Source organism: Eumetopias jubatus, unplaced genomic scaffold (assembly GCF_037043125.1).
Source record: "Eumetopias jubatus isolate StellerSeaLion01/CBP00866 unplaced genomic scaffold, mEumJub1_p1.0 scaffold_2, whole genome shotgun sequence".
Lineage (NCBI taxonomy): Eukaryota > Metazoa > Chordata > Mammalia > Carnivora > Otariidae > Eumetopias > Eumetopias jubatus.
The window spans coordinates 133,179,877-133,196,332 of NW_028274808.1; the positions used below are offsets into that span (position 1 = coordinate 133,179,877).

The 16,456-nt window shown below is 31.7% G+C and overlaps 1 protein-coding gene across 3 annotated transcripts in view; it reads left to right on the plus strand.

The window, feature by feature from the left end:
• Positions 1-16,456, plus strand: part of MAPK10 (mitogen-activated protein kinase 10) — a 163,513-nt gene that overhangs the window by 89,530 nt on the left and 57,527 nt on the right. Inside the window, exon 7 of one of the 3 annotated variants that reach the window (XM_028124193.2) lies at positions 3,919-3,990. The exons of the other annotated variants lie outside the window; for them this stretch is intronic. Coding sequence (XP_027979994.1) covers positions 3,919-3,990 — 72 coding nt within the window. The remainder of the gene's footprint in view (positions 1-3,918; positions 3,991-16,456) is intronic. 3 annotated transcript variants of the gene reach the window in all.

The window sequence follows — 16,456 nt, forward strand, 5'->3', positions numbered from 1 at the left end:
AATCTTCCTTTGATTTCCTGGCATTAGAATATTTAACATTCCATAAATGTTATTTTTCTTATTTAGATTTACATGTGCAAAATATGTTTCTTTTATATAATTCCATCTTTTCACTGAAGTTTAAAAACAATATCCTCTTGTTAAATATCTAAATTTATAACTTTTGAAACAAACTTTCCAAAGAAATGGTGTTATGATATTAGAAAATCATATGAAATCTTCTTGCTATTGTATTTTGAGGTATGCTTTGAAAGAAAATTTATCGAAGCACATTGTCTGAATCCTATGCCAAGTAAAGATATAGTTAGGTGAGGGAGAAAAGTAATGTGGTCTCACAGTTGTGTTACCAGAATCACATAATCTTCTAGATTGGGAGACATTTGCCAGGTTGCTAGGTAGAAATTCACATAGTCCAAAAAATATTTCCCTGTAGATTACAACCCAAACCATTGGATAGAAAGTGGAAATAGAAATAGAATGCTTTCTTTATTTAGATTTAAGCTTCCAGAGCCTATGTTATATCATTTCTATCTCTTGGCTAGAACAGAAAAAAAGATAACTTAGCATAATTTAATGCCTGGCAAACGATATGATGATACTTAAGATTTTCTCACTTAGAAAATTAATCACCATAATTTAGTAACACCAAAACTTACTTAACATCCCTTCTAGGGAAAATGACTCAGTTTCTGAGTGTCACCATTGCAAATGAATTTCCTTCCTACCTCTGGGGATACTGATGATGGGAGAAAAAATGTAATAAATCAAAATCATAAAAACAATCAGAATTCTAAATGGGCAGCATTAATGTACAAAACTCTTACAGAGACCCAAATATTATATCAAGCAGTCTCAGCATCAAAATCCAGTTTTCAACGGTAATCGAATTTGCTGATTTCTTCTCAGGTCTATGCACGATTAGTATTCATTGGAATATCTTGAAAATCTCATAAAATAATCTAGTCTCCTTGCTAATAAACAGATATGTATATTAGTTGAGAAAAGGCTTACCACCAACCCCCACCTCCCTGTCCCAACAAGGTTTAGTATCAGATTCTTTTATTACCTATTTCCTGTTTTAGTTGTGATGAATAATTCACAAAATCTGGTGCAATGAGTTTATCTTGAGAAATAATCTTGTCTTGAGTATATAAAGATCCATATAAATGTGCATATATTCCACATTTATAATTCATAATAATAGAGTATTATTTCTAGGCACAAGGCTTAGCACTTGGTGGTATAAGCATGGATAGTCTGTAGGAATAATGAATAGTGAGTAAGGTTAAATGGGAATGGGAAATTGGAAAGGCTTCTAGGGTATTGTTACTCAGAAAGGTTCTTAAAAATAGAGAAAATAGAATTCATTATATTAATCAGTAGTTCAGATCTAGGGTTTTTATCTCTGCATTATTTTTATGAAAAGCTTTATGATCTATTAAGTCTATTTTGGGTTCTGACATGAAGATAAATTTCCAAAAAATGGTCTCCTTTTACTTTGAAATATCTATATCCAGCAGAGCCACACAAAGGAGAACTGGAAGATATGCCAATTATTTGTACCAATTATTAAACCAACAACTGTCTAGAACCATTTGGGACTGAAGCAACATAAGGACTAAGATTCCATTTAGATCAACTGTTGTTATAGTTTTGCCATTGTTTAAAGGCATATATGAGGGAGTTAAAGACAAGGGATTTTAATCTGAAAGATGAAAATCTGTCAGTTTTAAGAAAGGAGTGGCAAAGGATCATAGGCTATATTCACATAAGTTAACATTATTACTTAGATGAAGAAGCAGGGCAATTGCTTTTTAGATAATGGAAAGAAGTTCCATAGAGACAGCTGTGATTGAATATGTGGAATGCCTTTTTAGGTGGTTTTAACAGTGAAAAGATCACCCAATGAACTGTGAGTTTCCCTCATTGGAAAGATCTCTTTATTGTATCTAAATATAATATTAGATTAATGTTAAATAAATAAAACTTTCCAGAATATATTTAATTCCAATATATAATTCATATTTACTATGTACCAGGCAATGTACAAGGATCTTTACCAGGCATAATCCTTTCAAATCTTTTTTAAAAATTTTACATGATAGATACTATTTACCATCCACATTTTAGAGGATGAAGTTTATATTTAGAGAGATGAAGTACCTTGACCAAGGTTATAGAGTTAAAAAGCAATGGGGTTGGTTCTGCAGCAGAAAAAAATGAGTATCTGCCAGAGATAATACAGAAGAGACTTTTTTCATTAAATAAAAAACAGAAATAGATGCTTTCTAACTCCCAGATACCAATATTCCCAGATTCTGTTTGTGGCAGAAGCCACCTTTTCCAAGTGTTTGAATGGGTACAGGCAAGAGAAAACTCTGCTTATTGAGTTTTTAACTCCCTATATTTTTTGTCTTTGTCATCCACAATATCTATAAAAATAGATACACTGTAAATAGCAACTTAGACTGGTCACTTTGGACAGTATGATAAGAAAACTTGCAATTCCAAAACAAATGCATTTTCAGAGATCTTTTTTCTTTTTTCCTTTAATCAAAGATTCTCACAATACCAATCTCCTGTGAGACAGATATTATCCATAATTACAAATGCATTAATAATAAAGGGATGCACAACTGTTTGCTCTATCTTTCCCTGATATTTTTGCATGTCACATGCTTTCCTAAAATGGAAGCAAAGCAAATTTGCTTCTCTTGGTTTGCTTATCACCTTCAAAGCTGTAACCATTTCTTTGCAGTGATCACTCTGTTTAGGTGTTAAGTCATATAATGGAAACTTTGAGTGAGATTTTCACATTGGAAAGAATCTCATGAAGAATTCTTTAAGGTCACTGCCAAATTACAAAATGTGATTTGAAGAGTAAGTGGAGCAAAATTAGGGTGTACTGCTATTTTAATGCCTTTTCCTATTTGCTCCCCCTCAACATCCTTTATTCTTCTAGGTTATCTTCCCCCTTAAGAATGACCTATCTCTCTTTCTGACTTTTCAATAGGAACACGTGAGTAACCAAGTATAGTTAGAGAGATTTTACTTTCTTGCTTCGCCTTTTCTCATTTTGCCCCTCCCTGTGTACCCTCTGCCCTAGCTTACTGGTTTTAAGTTCTGGATGATAACTGGCAATAGCAGAGAAACCATAATAATTTTACCTTGAATTCCAGGTTTCTTTGGATTCATAGTCTGAGAAGTGTCAGCTCTTTAAATCATGTTGTTCATTTCATGTTGAACCATCCTGTTTTGAAAGGCAGTATTTCTTACCATTTTAAAGCAACCATGTTTATAAGAATAAAGACAAGGCTTCCTGTTTAGAAACATGCTTCTTTGATGGGAGTCAATGAAACTGAGCCAGCATATCTCAAAACATTCATTCTTGAACTGGCATTTCACTTCCGGAAATTTATTCATAATTATAAATAAGAGTAAATGTGTTTTGTAAAAGAAACCCTTTCTTTTGAGGTTGCTGGCAGCTCAGCTTTTTTTTTTTTTTCAAATATGGTATATGAAAGAATAAAAAAGAAACCAATTTGCATGTTTCCCATATTAGGACAATCTAGAATAATTTACAATACAAATCAGTAGGATTCTGGTAGATGAATGCAAATTAGACCTTTTAAACCAGAAACTAAATTAATCACTGAATTATAATTGCAAAGTGATATTATCATGCATTAAGTAGCATTGAGTGGCACTGTAAGTTCAGTTGTATAGCAGAGAGGGCCCTGACATTCTTGTGTTCTTACTATTTCACTGTTTAAAACACTAATGATCATGAGACTGGCCTCTGAGCCAGTCAGTGGAAGGTCAGACCATTGCTCTATGGCATGGGTAGCCAAGTGTTTTCATTTATTTGCTGTTCTATTCCTATCTTCTTGTTTATCTTCATTTCATTTTTGTTTTCAGTTGACATGTGGTCAGTAGGGTGCATCATGGGAGAAATGATAAAAGGTGCAGTGCTGTTTCCTGGCACTGATCGTATCCTTCTTAGCAGCCAGTGGTCTCTATGGGTGTCATTCTCAACCAATTCCCTTTGGTCTCAAACACAACACTGCTGATGGTATATATTCACCGCCTTTAGAGGGGCTCTAAGCGACTCCAATGTGAAATATTTACCAGCTGGCATTGTGGTAGTCTGACCTTGTCTCCTAGCTCGATCTTATGTGGATAATACAAGTATCAAATATGAAATATTCAGCACGCTTTCAAAAGACCTGCCTTAAAATTCAGTCCTATGAAACTAGTAACAGTGATATGCGCCCCTCTCTCTCTCTCTCTTTTTTTTTTTTGCGGGGGGGTATGTGTTTTAAAATTAAGTTATTTTCATAGCTAGGTAATAAACAAAATATTTCAGTTTTAAGACTGAAGATTTATGCTTTCAAGAAATATTCACTTGACATGGAAATCTTTAATCAGTTAGATTTATTTTCACCCTCAAATATGAAATAGGTTTATATTAACACATATTCAGAAAGCATGCATATGAATTTCATTTTCAAATTGACCAATTTCTTTTAAAATTCTTTTTGTCATTTACTTCATTTCTAGGAATAGTAGATCCAATTCCTGTTTTTATTTTTTCTACATTATTAACAAGTGCAAAAATTAAAACCTCATTAGTTAATAATGAATACATAAAATATCTGAAAAAACAAATTTCTGTCACTTGAGTAAGTAAAACTGATCTTCTCTTAGGCAGCTAATAGTTAGCAAGTAAAGATTCCAGAGGCTCTTCAGTATTAAATAGATATAGACACTGTGTTATTGGTATATAGATATGTAATAATTTATTCTCTTAAGTTAGTTAAATATTCTACACTCAGTCACTTCTGAAGATGTCTTCATCATACTAAGGATAAAACCTCCACTTAAATGACTATGATTCAAAAATAAAATCAAACCTATAATAATGGGGTTTTAATGTATAATTAAAGTAAACCTAATTACTAATATAGTGTATCCTAACCATATTACGATTAGCTATTTGCTTTGGGGAATAATATATTACTTATATGGATATATATATAGTTTCATACATGTACTCTCTGTATGTATTAAAGGACCAGTTTGGGAAATGACTGAGTTAGGCACTCAATTAATTTTTTTTGAATGAAAGAATTAACCTATAAAGTTTTATTTAGTAAAAATAAAGTTACATTGTTTTTACTTCTATTCTTTTTTCTACTCTTATTTATGACACATTTATTTTTCAAGTTTTTCTGTCTATATTGAAGTTTTGTCTTCTTCAATAAACTTGCCACATTCATGTTTATGTTAATGCTGTTTCAAAGTCATTTGGCTTGATAAAAACTAAATTCCTTCAGATTTCTAAGAAACAGGATTTTTTTAATTTCCAAGGAATTTTAAACTTTACTTTGGTCTTTGGACATGAACATGAAACAGTTCTTAAGTTTTGACTAATTTTAGGCATTTGATGAAAATAGACTCAATCTGTTAACTTTGTACTCTGCTTTTTCAGTTCATTGTGGTGACTGAAATGAATATTTGCCACTTCTAAATTAAAATGATTGATTTTTGTTACTTTCCTCTCATTTTCTTTTTTAAAAATCAAATCAGATTTCCACAATGGAGTTATTAAGTACAGATTCACATTTCTTAGAATCCATTTTTGGGGAGAAGTTGATGGGATATCATGTTTAACTTGGGTATTAAAATCCCTTGTAAGTAAAGCTTTAGGCTGCTACTAATGTTAAAATCTCATAATAGATGCCCTCTCAATGACTGAGCTTGATATTTTTATATTGAGTTATTTCTGGAGTTCTTCTTATAGGGATACACTTGTAAATTTCTTGAAGGGCAAATGCTAATTATTTTCTAAAATGGCTCCTCTGAGTGTAGGATGTGGTCTTTTAATGATGTCAAACATGTTGGTTAAAGTTTAAATCATTCTTTTTCAAGCAAAAAAATTATAAACACAGATTATCATAAGGTTAAACACTTAAAATGCAAGACAGATGATTTTTTAAATTCCCTATTATTAGCAATGGGTTCTCTGAAGAGGCAATAAAATTGTATCTAAGTCTCTTAGTTAAATAACCTTTAAAATGGAGTTAGAGATATACAATATGTATATTATACATCCATACAATACATCATAAGAAGTCATGTTATTTTAATCAACATATCCTCACTTATATGAAGGCATTCTCAAAATAAATGATTGCTAGAAATCCTTGCAATATGTGCTATGCATGTCTTCTTAATATATAAACCAATTCAACAGCAAAACTTAAAATATTAATAAGGCCTTATCCCCTTTATCTATGTCTAAAAAATTTCAACATGTTATTTTTAACATTGAGAAATTTAGATAGCTAAAAGCAGTTTTTAAAATGTTATATATTTACATGCTACTTAATTAGTAAATGTATTTTTAAGTATATATTAACTGAATTTTTTCAAATCAAATGTTTTTAACTCTCTACAGAAGAATCAGAACTCAACTATTGAGATACATTTGAGAGATCTAATAAATTTCATCATAGCAGAAATTCTTACTTTAAAAATTGCAAAATATTTTGTATTATCAAGTGAATTGATATTGAATATATAACTTTTGAAGATCAATAAAATGAATACACATTATACTATCACTCAGATTAAAAAATAGAACGTTACCAATATCTTTGAGTCTTTTTGTGTCTCCCCAGTCATATCCTTCACTCTCCCCAGAGGTCCTAAATACATATTTTTACAATCTTCTTGACTTTCTTTATATTTTACCACAGGTATATTTATCTCTAAGCAGCATATAGGATTAGATTTATATGTTTTACATATTGCACAAGACACATTATTTTGCTGCTTGCTTTTTGTTGAAGTTAACTTTAAATTTTTGAGATTTGTTCATGTGGATCCATTAGATAGTTCATTCATTTTCATTGCTGTAAAGTACTACAGTCTCTGAATATTCCATAGTGAGTTCATTCTCCTGTAAATAGACTTTGGAATATATTCAGTTTTTTGTTTGTGCTTTTGCTTATATAAACAATGAAACTATGAATATATATCTCATGGGAGATACAAGGGAAAGGAGCACATGGGAAAGTGTTTGTTTTTTTTTAATGATAAATGCCTGGGTGCATAGGGGTGCACATTGAAAACCTGAGTATGTAACATCAGATTGATTTCTAGAGTAGCAATATATAAATACAACTTCTACTCCACATTGTCACCAACTCTTGGTATCATCAGATTTGTTTTTAAATTCGTTACCAATCTCTTAGATATAAAATACTATTTCATTGGAGGCTTAATTTATATTTTCTTAACTACAAGGGGGGCTAAGCATATTTTCTTATGTTTACTGGCCATTAGTATTTTCCCCTTGGTAAAGTTTCTTTTTTTAAAACGTTTTTTATTGTATTTTAAAAAAATTGATTAGTAGGAGTTCATTATATATTCTGACACATAGTCTTGGTCAGTTTTATGTGTTGCAAATAAGTTCTCCCTGTATTTAGATTATTTTCCCATTTTATTTTATAGTGATTTTTGGAATTTGGCCATCTTTTTTTTAATAGTGCATGTATTTTCATCTCTTAAGAATCCTTTTATGCCTTTATATTCTCTTGTAATTTTACTATGAATGTTTTAAAGATTAATCTTTTACATTTAAACCTTTAGTTCACTTGGAATTGATTTTTGTGTTTGGTGTTAAAGAGGGATCTAATTTACTTTATTTCAGTTCCATTTATTGACTAGCTTATTCTTTCTTTGCTGGTCTATAAGTCTTACTGTCATAAGTTTCCACATATTGAAGGAGATGGTATTAGATTCTGGGCCCTATATTTTGTTCCACTGGTCTGTTTGTCTATATTTATACTGCTACTATCCTTTCTTAATACAAATGTATAATGTATATGTATATCAGGTAAGGTAAATATCTCACCTTTTTTGCCTTCTTCAGAAGTATCATAGCTATTAGTGAATCATTGCTTTTCCGTAAACATTTTAGAATTGGCTTGCTAAGATTCCTATTGGTATTTATACTGGAACTGTATTAAGTCCATAGTTCAATATGTGGGACATTGTCTTTTTAATTTGGATAATTTTATCTTTCTCCTGAACACAAAATGATCTTAGCACAAACTAATTTAGGTCATTACCATACCAACTTCAATATGCTATCTGTGCCCAGTATTTTAGTTCTTTTTCCTTAGCTTCATGAATTGACAATATTATTATAATATTGCATACAGTAAGAGTTTGTTTAGGTTCACCTTTATATGAAAGAATTCTATCATTTTTCTCGGCTTACCACTACTTCTTGCAATTTGGCCCTTTATTTTAAGATTATTTTTCTTTTTTCAACATTAAAAATCAGGTTTATTTTTCCATATCAACAACAAATTATATGAAAATAAAAATATGAATATAATGTCTCTTATAATAATAGCAAATGAAATCAAATCAAATCAAATAGACTTTCGGCTTCTAGTTCCACACGTAAGAAACTTAGAAGTCATCTCTCCATTCTAACAAGAAGTAAAAAAGCTGAACAGATTGAAAATCAACTCTCTTGGATATGCCAAAGAGGGAAAGACACAGAGAAAGCTACTCCCCCCAACCAAGAGAAATAGGCAAATATAGGGATCCGTGTCAAGGTTAGAAAAATCTGGACTATAACTGACAAATTTCTACAACCTCAGTGTGAACAACTCTCAGATTTAAAAACTCTAGGGAGAGCCAGTCATGTGGAACCATAACATGGTTAGATTTACCTCTAGGAACTTGATCAGTTTCCTACAGAAAATACCAGAGAAAAATTGCCTCATTTTTCCCATAGCAAGAAGGGAAAAGGAACCATTTTGAAATACACCAGAACACTGTTTTTCTTATTTCTTTTTTTCACCTTTATTAAGTTTTTAATTTTAATTCCAGTATACTTAACATACAGTGTTCTATTAATTTCAGGTGTGCAATAGAGTGATTCAACAATTCTGTACATTACTCAGTGCTCTTCTTGATAAGTGTACTTTTTAAGCCCCATCAAGTATTTCAGCCATCCTCCCTCCCACTCCCCTCTGGTAACCATCAGTTTGTTCTCTATAAGAATCTGTTTCTTGGTTTGTCTCTCTTTTTTTCCTTTGCTCATTTGTTCTGTTTCTTAAATTCCACATATGAGTGAAATCATATGGTATTTGACTTCTGACCTATTTTGCTTAGCATTATACTCTCTAGCTCCATCCATGTCTTTGCAAATGGGAAGATTTCATTCTTCTTATGGCTGAATAATATTCCATTGGATATACCACTTCTTTTTATCCATTCATCTGTTGAACATTTGGACTGCTTCCATAATTTGGCTATTGTAAATCATGCTGCAGTACATAGGGTGCATGTATCCTTTTGAATTAGTTTTTCTATTCTTTGGATAAATACCCAGTAGTGCAATTACTGGATCATAGGGTGGTTCAATTTTTAACTTTTTGAGGAACCTCCATACTGTGTTCCAAAGTGGCTGCACCAGTTTGCATTCCCACCAATAGAGCATGAGAATTCCTGTTTCTTCACTTCTTCATCAACACTTGTTTCTTGTGTTTTGTTTTAGCCATTCTGATGGGTGTGAGGTGATTTCATTGTAGTTTTGATTTGCATTTCCCTGATGAGCGATGCTGAGCATCTTTTCATGTGTCTGTCAGTCATCTGTGTGTCTTCTTCGGAGAAATGTCTGTTCATTTCTTCTGCCCGTTTTTAAATTGCTTCTGAGTGTTGAGTGGTATCAGTTCTTTATGTATTTTGGATACTAACCCTTCATCGGATGTATCATTTACAAATATTTTCTTCCAATGTAGGTTACCTTTTAGTTTTGTTGATTGTTTCCTTTGCTGTACAGAAGCTTTTTATTTTGATGTAGTCCCAATAGTTTATTTTCACTATTATTTCCCTTGCTTCAGGAGATATATCTAGAAAAATATTGCTATGGCTGATGTCAGAGACATTATTGCCAGTGTTCTCTTCTAGGATTTTTTTTTAATTTTTATTTTTTTAATTTTATCTTATTATGTTATGTTAATCACCATACATTACATCATTAGTTTTTGATGTAGTGTTCCATGATTCATTGTTTGTGTATAACACCCAGTGCTCCATTCAATACGTGCCCTCTTTAATACCCATCAAGAGGCTAACCCATCCTCCCACTCTCCTCCCCTCTAGAACCCTCAGTTTGTTTCCCAGAGTCCATAGTCTCTCATGGTTTGTCTCCCTGTCCGATTCCCCCCTTCATTTTTCCCTTCCTACTATCTTCTTTTAAGATATAATGTATTATTTATTTCAGAGGTACAGGTCTGTGATTCCTCAGTCTTACACAATTCACAGCGCTTGTTATGGTTTCAGATCTCACATTTAGGTCTTTGGTCCATTTTGAATTTATTTTTGTGTATGGTATAAAAAAGTGGTCAGTTTCATTCTTTTGCATGTAGCTGTCCAGTTTTCCCAACACTATTTGTTGAAGAGACTGTCTTTTCTTCATTGCATATTCTTTCCTCTTTCATAGAAGATTAATTGACCATAGAATTGTGGGTTTATTTCTGGATTTTCTATTCTGATCCATTGATCTGTGTGTCTGTTTTTGTGTTGGTACCATACTGCTTTGATTACTATAGATTTGTAATATAACTTGAAATCTGAGATTGTGATACTTTCAGTTTTGTTTTTGTTTTCTTTCTTTCTTTCTTTCTTTCTTCCTTCCTTTCGTTCGTTCTTTCTTTCTTTCTAGAGAGAGAGAGAGAGAAGGGGAGGGGCAGAGGGAGAGGGAGAGAGAGAATTTTAAAATCTTAAGCTCAATCTCACGACCCTGAGATCATAATTTGAGCCAAAATCAGGAGTTGGACACTTAACTGACTGAGCCAGGTGCCCCTGTTTTTCTTTTTCAAGATTGCTTTGGCTATTCGGGGTCTTTTGCAGTTTCATACAAATTTTAGGATTGTTTGTTCCAGTTCTGTGAAAAATGCTATTGGTATTTTGATAGGGATTGCATTAAATCTGTAGACTGCTTTTGGTAATGTGGGCATTTTAACAGTATTTGCTCTTCCAACCCATATGCATGGAATGTCTTTCAGTTTCTCTGTGCTGTTCTTGAATTTCTTTCATTAATGTTTTATAGTTTTCAGAGTACAGGTCTTTAACCTCTTTGGTTAGACTTTTTCCTAGGTAGTTTATTATTTTTGGTGCAATTGTAAATGGGATTATTTTCTTAATTTCTCTTTCTGCTGCTTGTTGTTAGTGTATAGAAATACAACAGATTTCTGTAGGTTGATTTTGCATCCTGTGACTTTACTGAATTCATTTATTACTTCTAGTAGTTTTTTTTTTTTTTTTGGTGGAGTCTTTCAGGTTTTCTATATATAGTATCCTGTCATCTCCAAATAGTGAATTTTATTTCCTTTTTTACCAATTTGGATGCCTTTTATTTCTTTTTGTTGTCTGACTGCTGTGGCTAGGACTTCCAGTACTATGTTGAATAAAAGTGGTGAGTGTGAACATCCTTGTCTTGTTCCTGACCTTAGGGAAAAGCTCTCAGTTTTTCACCATTGAGGATTATGTTTGCTGTGGGTCTTTTTTGTATAGGGCCTTTATTAAGATGAGATATATTCCATCCAAACCTACTTTGTTGAAGGTTTTTATCATGAATGGATGTTGTACTTTGTCAAATGATTTTTCTGTGCCTATTGAAATGATCATATGGTTTTTATCCTTTTTCTTTTTGATGTGATGTATTTTGAGATCATTTTCTTATTCTAAAGTTTGTTATTCTAAACAAACTTTATCTTATCTAAAGTTTCTTATTCTAAAAGTTTGTTCGTAAAAGTCTTTGATGATAAAACTTTTTTTTTTTTGAATGGGGTTCCCTTACTTGACGGATAGTTTTGTTGGATATAGAACTTTAGATTAACATGTTATTTTCTTCCAGCGTTTTAAAGATACTATTCTACTGGCTTTTTGTTTACAGTATTTCTGGTGAATAATTAGCTGTCAGTCTAGTAGTCATCTTTGGACATCATCTGTCCTTTCTCACTGCTTTCATTTAGGATTTTTTTTCCTTGGTCTTTGGTTATTCACTGTTTCTTTACCATGTAACTTGGTGTAGATTTCTCTCTCTTTCTTTCTTTCTTTCTTTCTTTCTTTCTTTCTTTCTTTCTCTCTCTCTCTCTCTTTCTTTCTTTCTTCTCTCCCTTGGGACTAACTGTGTTTCCCAAATTCCAACCTATCTACAATTCCTGGAATTTCTCAGTTTTCATTTCTTTGAATATTTTCTCTCTCCTATTCTTTATATTATCTCCATTATAAAACTGTGTTGAACTTAAAGTAGATATTCATATATTCAACAAATATTGTTGAGCACTTACTATGTGCTGGACACTTTTGTTTCCAGGTATTTGTCAGTAAACAAAACTGACTGAAACCTTGTCATCGTAAAATTTACAATAAAAGGTACTGTATTAGAAGGAATTGTGACTAAGGAATAAGAGGGTTGAAGTGCTAGGATGATGAAACCAGAGAGAGAGAGAAACCATAAGAGACTCAATCTCAGGAAACAAACTGAGGGTTGTTGGATTGGAAGGGGATGGGAGGGATGGGGTGGCTGGGTGATGGACACTGGGAAGGGTATGTACTATGGTGAGTGCTGTGAATTGTGTAAGACTGATGAATCACAGACATGTACCCCTGAAGCAAATAATACATTATATGTTATTTAAAAAATTAAGAAAAAAAAGAGGGTTGAAGTGCTAGGATGGGGGCAGAGATTGTGTCTGTCTGTTTTTTTTTTTTAATTTAAACATAAAAAGTTTTGTCAAGTATGCCTCATATGGCATGTTTTCTTCATCTCATATAAACCTGATTGTCCCTTCTTAATCTCCCTTTAATATAGTGTTATGCCCAGAAATGGATTTAATCAAATGGTCTCAAAGAAGAGACTACAGTTTTCCAAAACTCCCCTTAAATAGAATTTTATATTTCTGTTAGTGTTTGTTGTTTTTATTACCTCCTTTGTTTAAAGTCATTGTATTTACCAAGTTTAAAAGGACTTTGATATTTTTCAGCTATAAAATACAGATGTCAAATTAATTATCTCCAAGGCCTCTTCCCAGTTTCAAAATGCAGGTAGAGTCACATCTAGCATTTATGAGGCCAGATTATCATACAGCTTGAGGAAGGTGTTTTATAAAAACAATAATTTATTTATATTACAAATATCAAATTAGATACAGAGTCTTTTAAGGGTTTTGTGCGAATGAGGGGCCCCAAAGATAAACCTTCAATAGCTTAATAAAAATTCTACTGTTGTGACAATATATTTATATATACTGGATTTGCTTATATGTGAAATGTCTCTCCATTTTTTGCTTTGTAAGGAAATATAGATTACAGTAATAAATAGATTTATAAGACAAAATGGATTGTACTGAGATCTGTACACATCATGCTTCAAATATCAGCCTTTGGATATTCTATGTCACATAGTATTCCATTCACATGTGCTACCAGTGACCAAATAGCCTTTACTCAAATTGTCAGCTTTGAGTTTTTTAATGTGTTTTGGCTCATAATATTTCTTCTTCCTGTGCTCATTTATAATGAAAATAAATGTTAGTTACTATTATGCATTAAGTCACTTATTCATATTTCATGTTACCAGAGTTTGAGGGGGACTTTTGAGAGAAAATTAACATTTTTTTCAAATAAAAAGAGTAAAAAAGAATTTTAAAGTAACAAAACAGCTCAAGACATAACTATAAAAATCTGGATCCAGAACTCTGTAATATATATATTTCTATCATCATCTTTAAAATTGTCCTCAGAAGTAAGAGTTCTTTTGGAGAGCAAATTTTACATAGAGAAATATGGAGTAATTACTGAAATAAACTATCAAATATTTTGAACATTATATTGAATAGCTTTTGTATTTTTTATAAGTAGCACCCCACAGGTAATGGCAACATATAATTTTCATCCTTCCCTAGATAGTGATGGGCAGAACTGCTCTCCCTTTGCTGGGAGACTGTGTGTCATTTACTGTAATTTTGCATCATTTTTTAGGAAAGTGACATGAGAAAGAAGGATAAATATCAAGATTTTTTTTTCACTGAAGTATTTTCAGGTGAATGACCCCTAAGTTTTCTATAGCAAGTAGGTGTGGATTAATCTTTTGATGAAATTGACCCTATTCTAATTTGTGTCATAGAACTGAAATATGTTAATACTATTTTCTTAAATCTGGACTTAGTAATTCACAAGAAACTTTTGGTATATTCTATGTTAGTAGTTCTCAAAATATAGTCCAGGGGCCATCTGGATTGCAATTACTTTTGATATTTTTTAATATCATGATAGACTTATGGACTCAGAATCTTATAGATTAACAGGGAGAGGGGAGGGATCTTTTTTTAGTAAGTTTTCTATGTTATGAATATTCAAGTTTGGGAGCCACGATTTTATATCATGACACCTAACAAATGGCACAATGCAGTACCATGGCAGCTGGTTGCCTTGCAAGATAAAATAGCCTCTCCTGGAACTTTCTATACAGGCCCCTTTGGGCAATATTATCTTTTTTAAAAAATGTTGTTAAGAATTTGGAGACAAACACTGATATTCTTAAAATTTCAAATAGATGTGAGAATTTTTTTTTTCCCAAAATATTAACTATGAGACAGAGTAAAACCAAGTCTGAATTCATGGAGGTGTCAACTCTGGAAAACATATTCATAATAACAAAAAGTAACCAATGATGGGAAAAAAACATAAAAAGAAGATATGTCAAAGGACATAGTAGAATGAGGTCATTAAACAACTTTGTGATTCCACTTAGTAGCTTCTGTAAGCTTAAATGTGCATAGAATAAATTATGTTCATAATTATGATCCAGAATACCCAGAGAAGGATAAGGCAATTTTTGTACATTATGTTCAAGACAGTTTGTGATATGTTTTAGAAAGTTTCCTTACCAAGAAAGTTAAAGTAGAAGGAATACATGAAATGTAAGTTCTTAGTTAACTGATAAAATTAAGTGGAATAATTTTCAATCTTAGGATTTCAGATACATATTTTTACAATCCATACTTCTTGGTTTTAGTCATCCCTTATAGTATTATTTGTTGAAGATGTTAGAAATAGTCACTATTTGTACATTATGTTGTCATCATACTCTATAAAATCAAACTTTTGGTAATATGACTATTTTTTATGTAGTGAATTTATAATTAGATGAGGAAATTGTCAAATAATTCCTATTAGATGACACTTTTCTATTTTTATTAAATACCTTATAATTATGTTAAGTATAATTTTTAAAATAGTAGATCAAAAATATAAAATATTTATATTTATTACTTTTTTGATAACACACAGGCTGGAATCTGTAAATATTCAGGTCCTCACTCAGACAGCATAAAAATGACTTATGAGTCATCATTTAAAGCAAATAAATCCTTTTATAAAAATAATTTTAGGGCGCCTGGGTGGCTCAGTCATTAAGCGTCTGCCTTCGGCTCAGGTCATGATCCCAGGGTCCTGGGATCGAGTCCCACATCAGGCTCCCGGCTCAGCGGGAAGCCTGCTTCTCCCTCTCCCACTCCCCCTGCTTGTGTTCCTGCTCTCATTGTCTCTCTCTGTCAAATAAATAAATAAAATCTTTAAAAAAATTTAAAAAAAAATAATTTTAGCCATTCTTTGAAAAATATCAAGTTTTCAACACATGATCATAAAAATCTAGTGAATATTTGATGTATTTTTTAAAAATATGATCACTGTGGAAATCTGATAATTCAAAAATTCTTTTTTAAAATATATCACTTTATTATAAAATAAATCACTTAGTTTATTTAAAATATTAATAAAATTATTATTTTATGTGTGAATATGTTGATCTGATAAACTAGGAAACAGTTTCAGAGACATTCTTTAGGGTGCATGACAAGCATACTACCAATTTTATGGTCAAATGAAAGCAATTTCTACCACATCAATTCCAAACTTGCTCTTTTTCTTACTGGAATCATTGGAACAAGCCCTGGACTTCGAGCCAGGAGACACGACTTCTAATTGTGGCTTATATTTGGTTAATTATGATTATAAAGAAAACTCATGTGGTTAACTAAGAAAAATTGAATATAGTTGTTCATATTGAGATCCTCTGAACATCTGGAAAACAAGCACTTTTTACTTAAATATAACTATTCGTGTTTATAGGAACAAAGAACTTGAAATGGATTGGTTAAAATAAAGGCACACACTTTTAAAGATGACTATACCACTTATTGGCAGTTAGAACATTCAACTACTACATTGACAATAATAAAGATTCTTGTTTTCCTTCTTTTCATAAACCATTATATCTAGGACCATAGTAGTGTTTCATCTAAAAAGCATTCTGGAAGCACACTGAATGCTTCCATAGACTTTAATTATAATTTGTAAA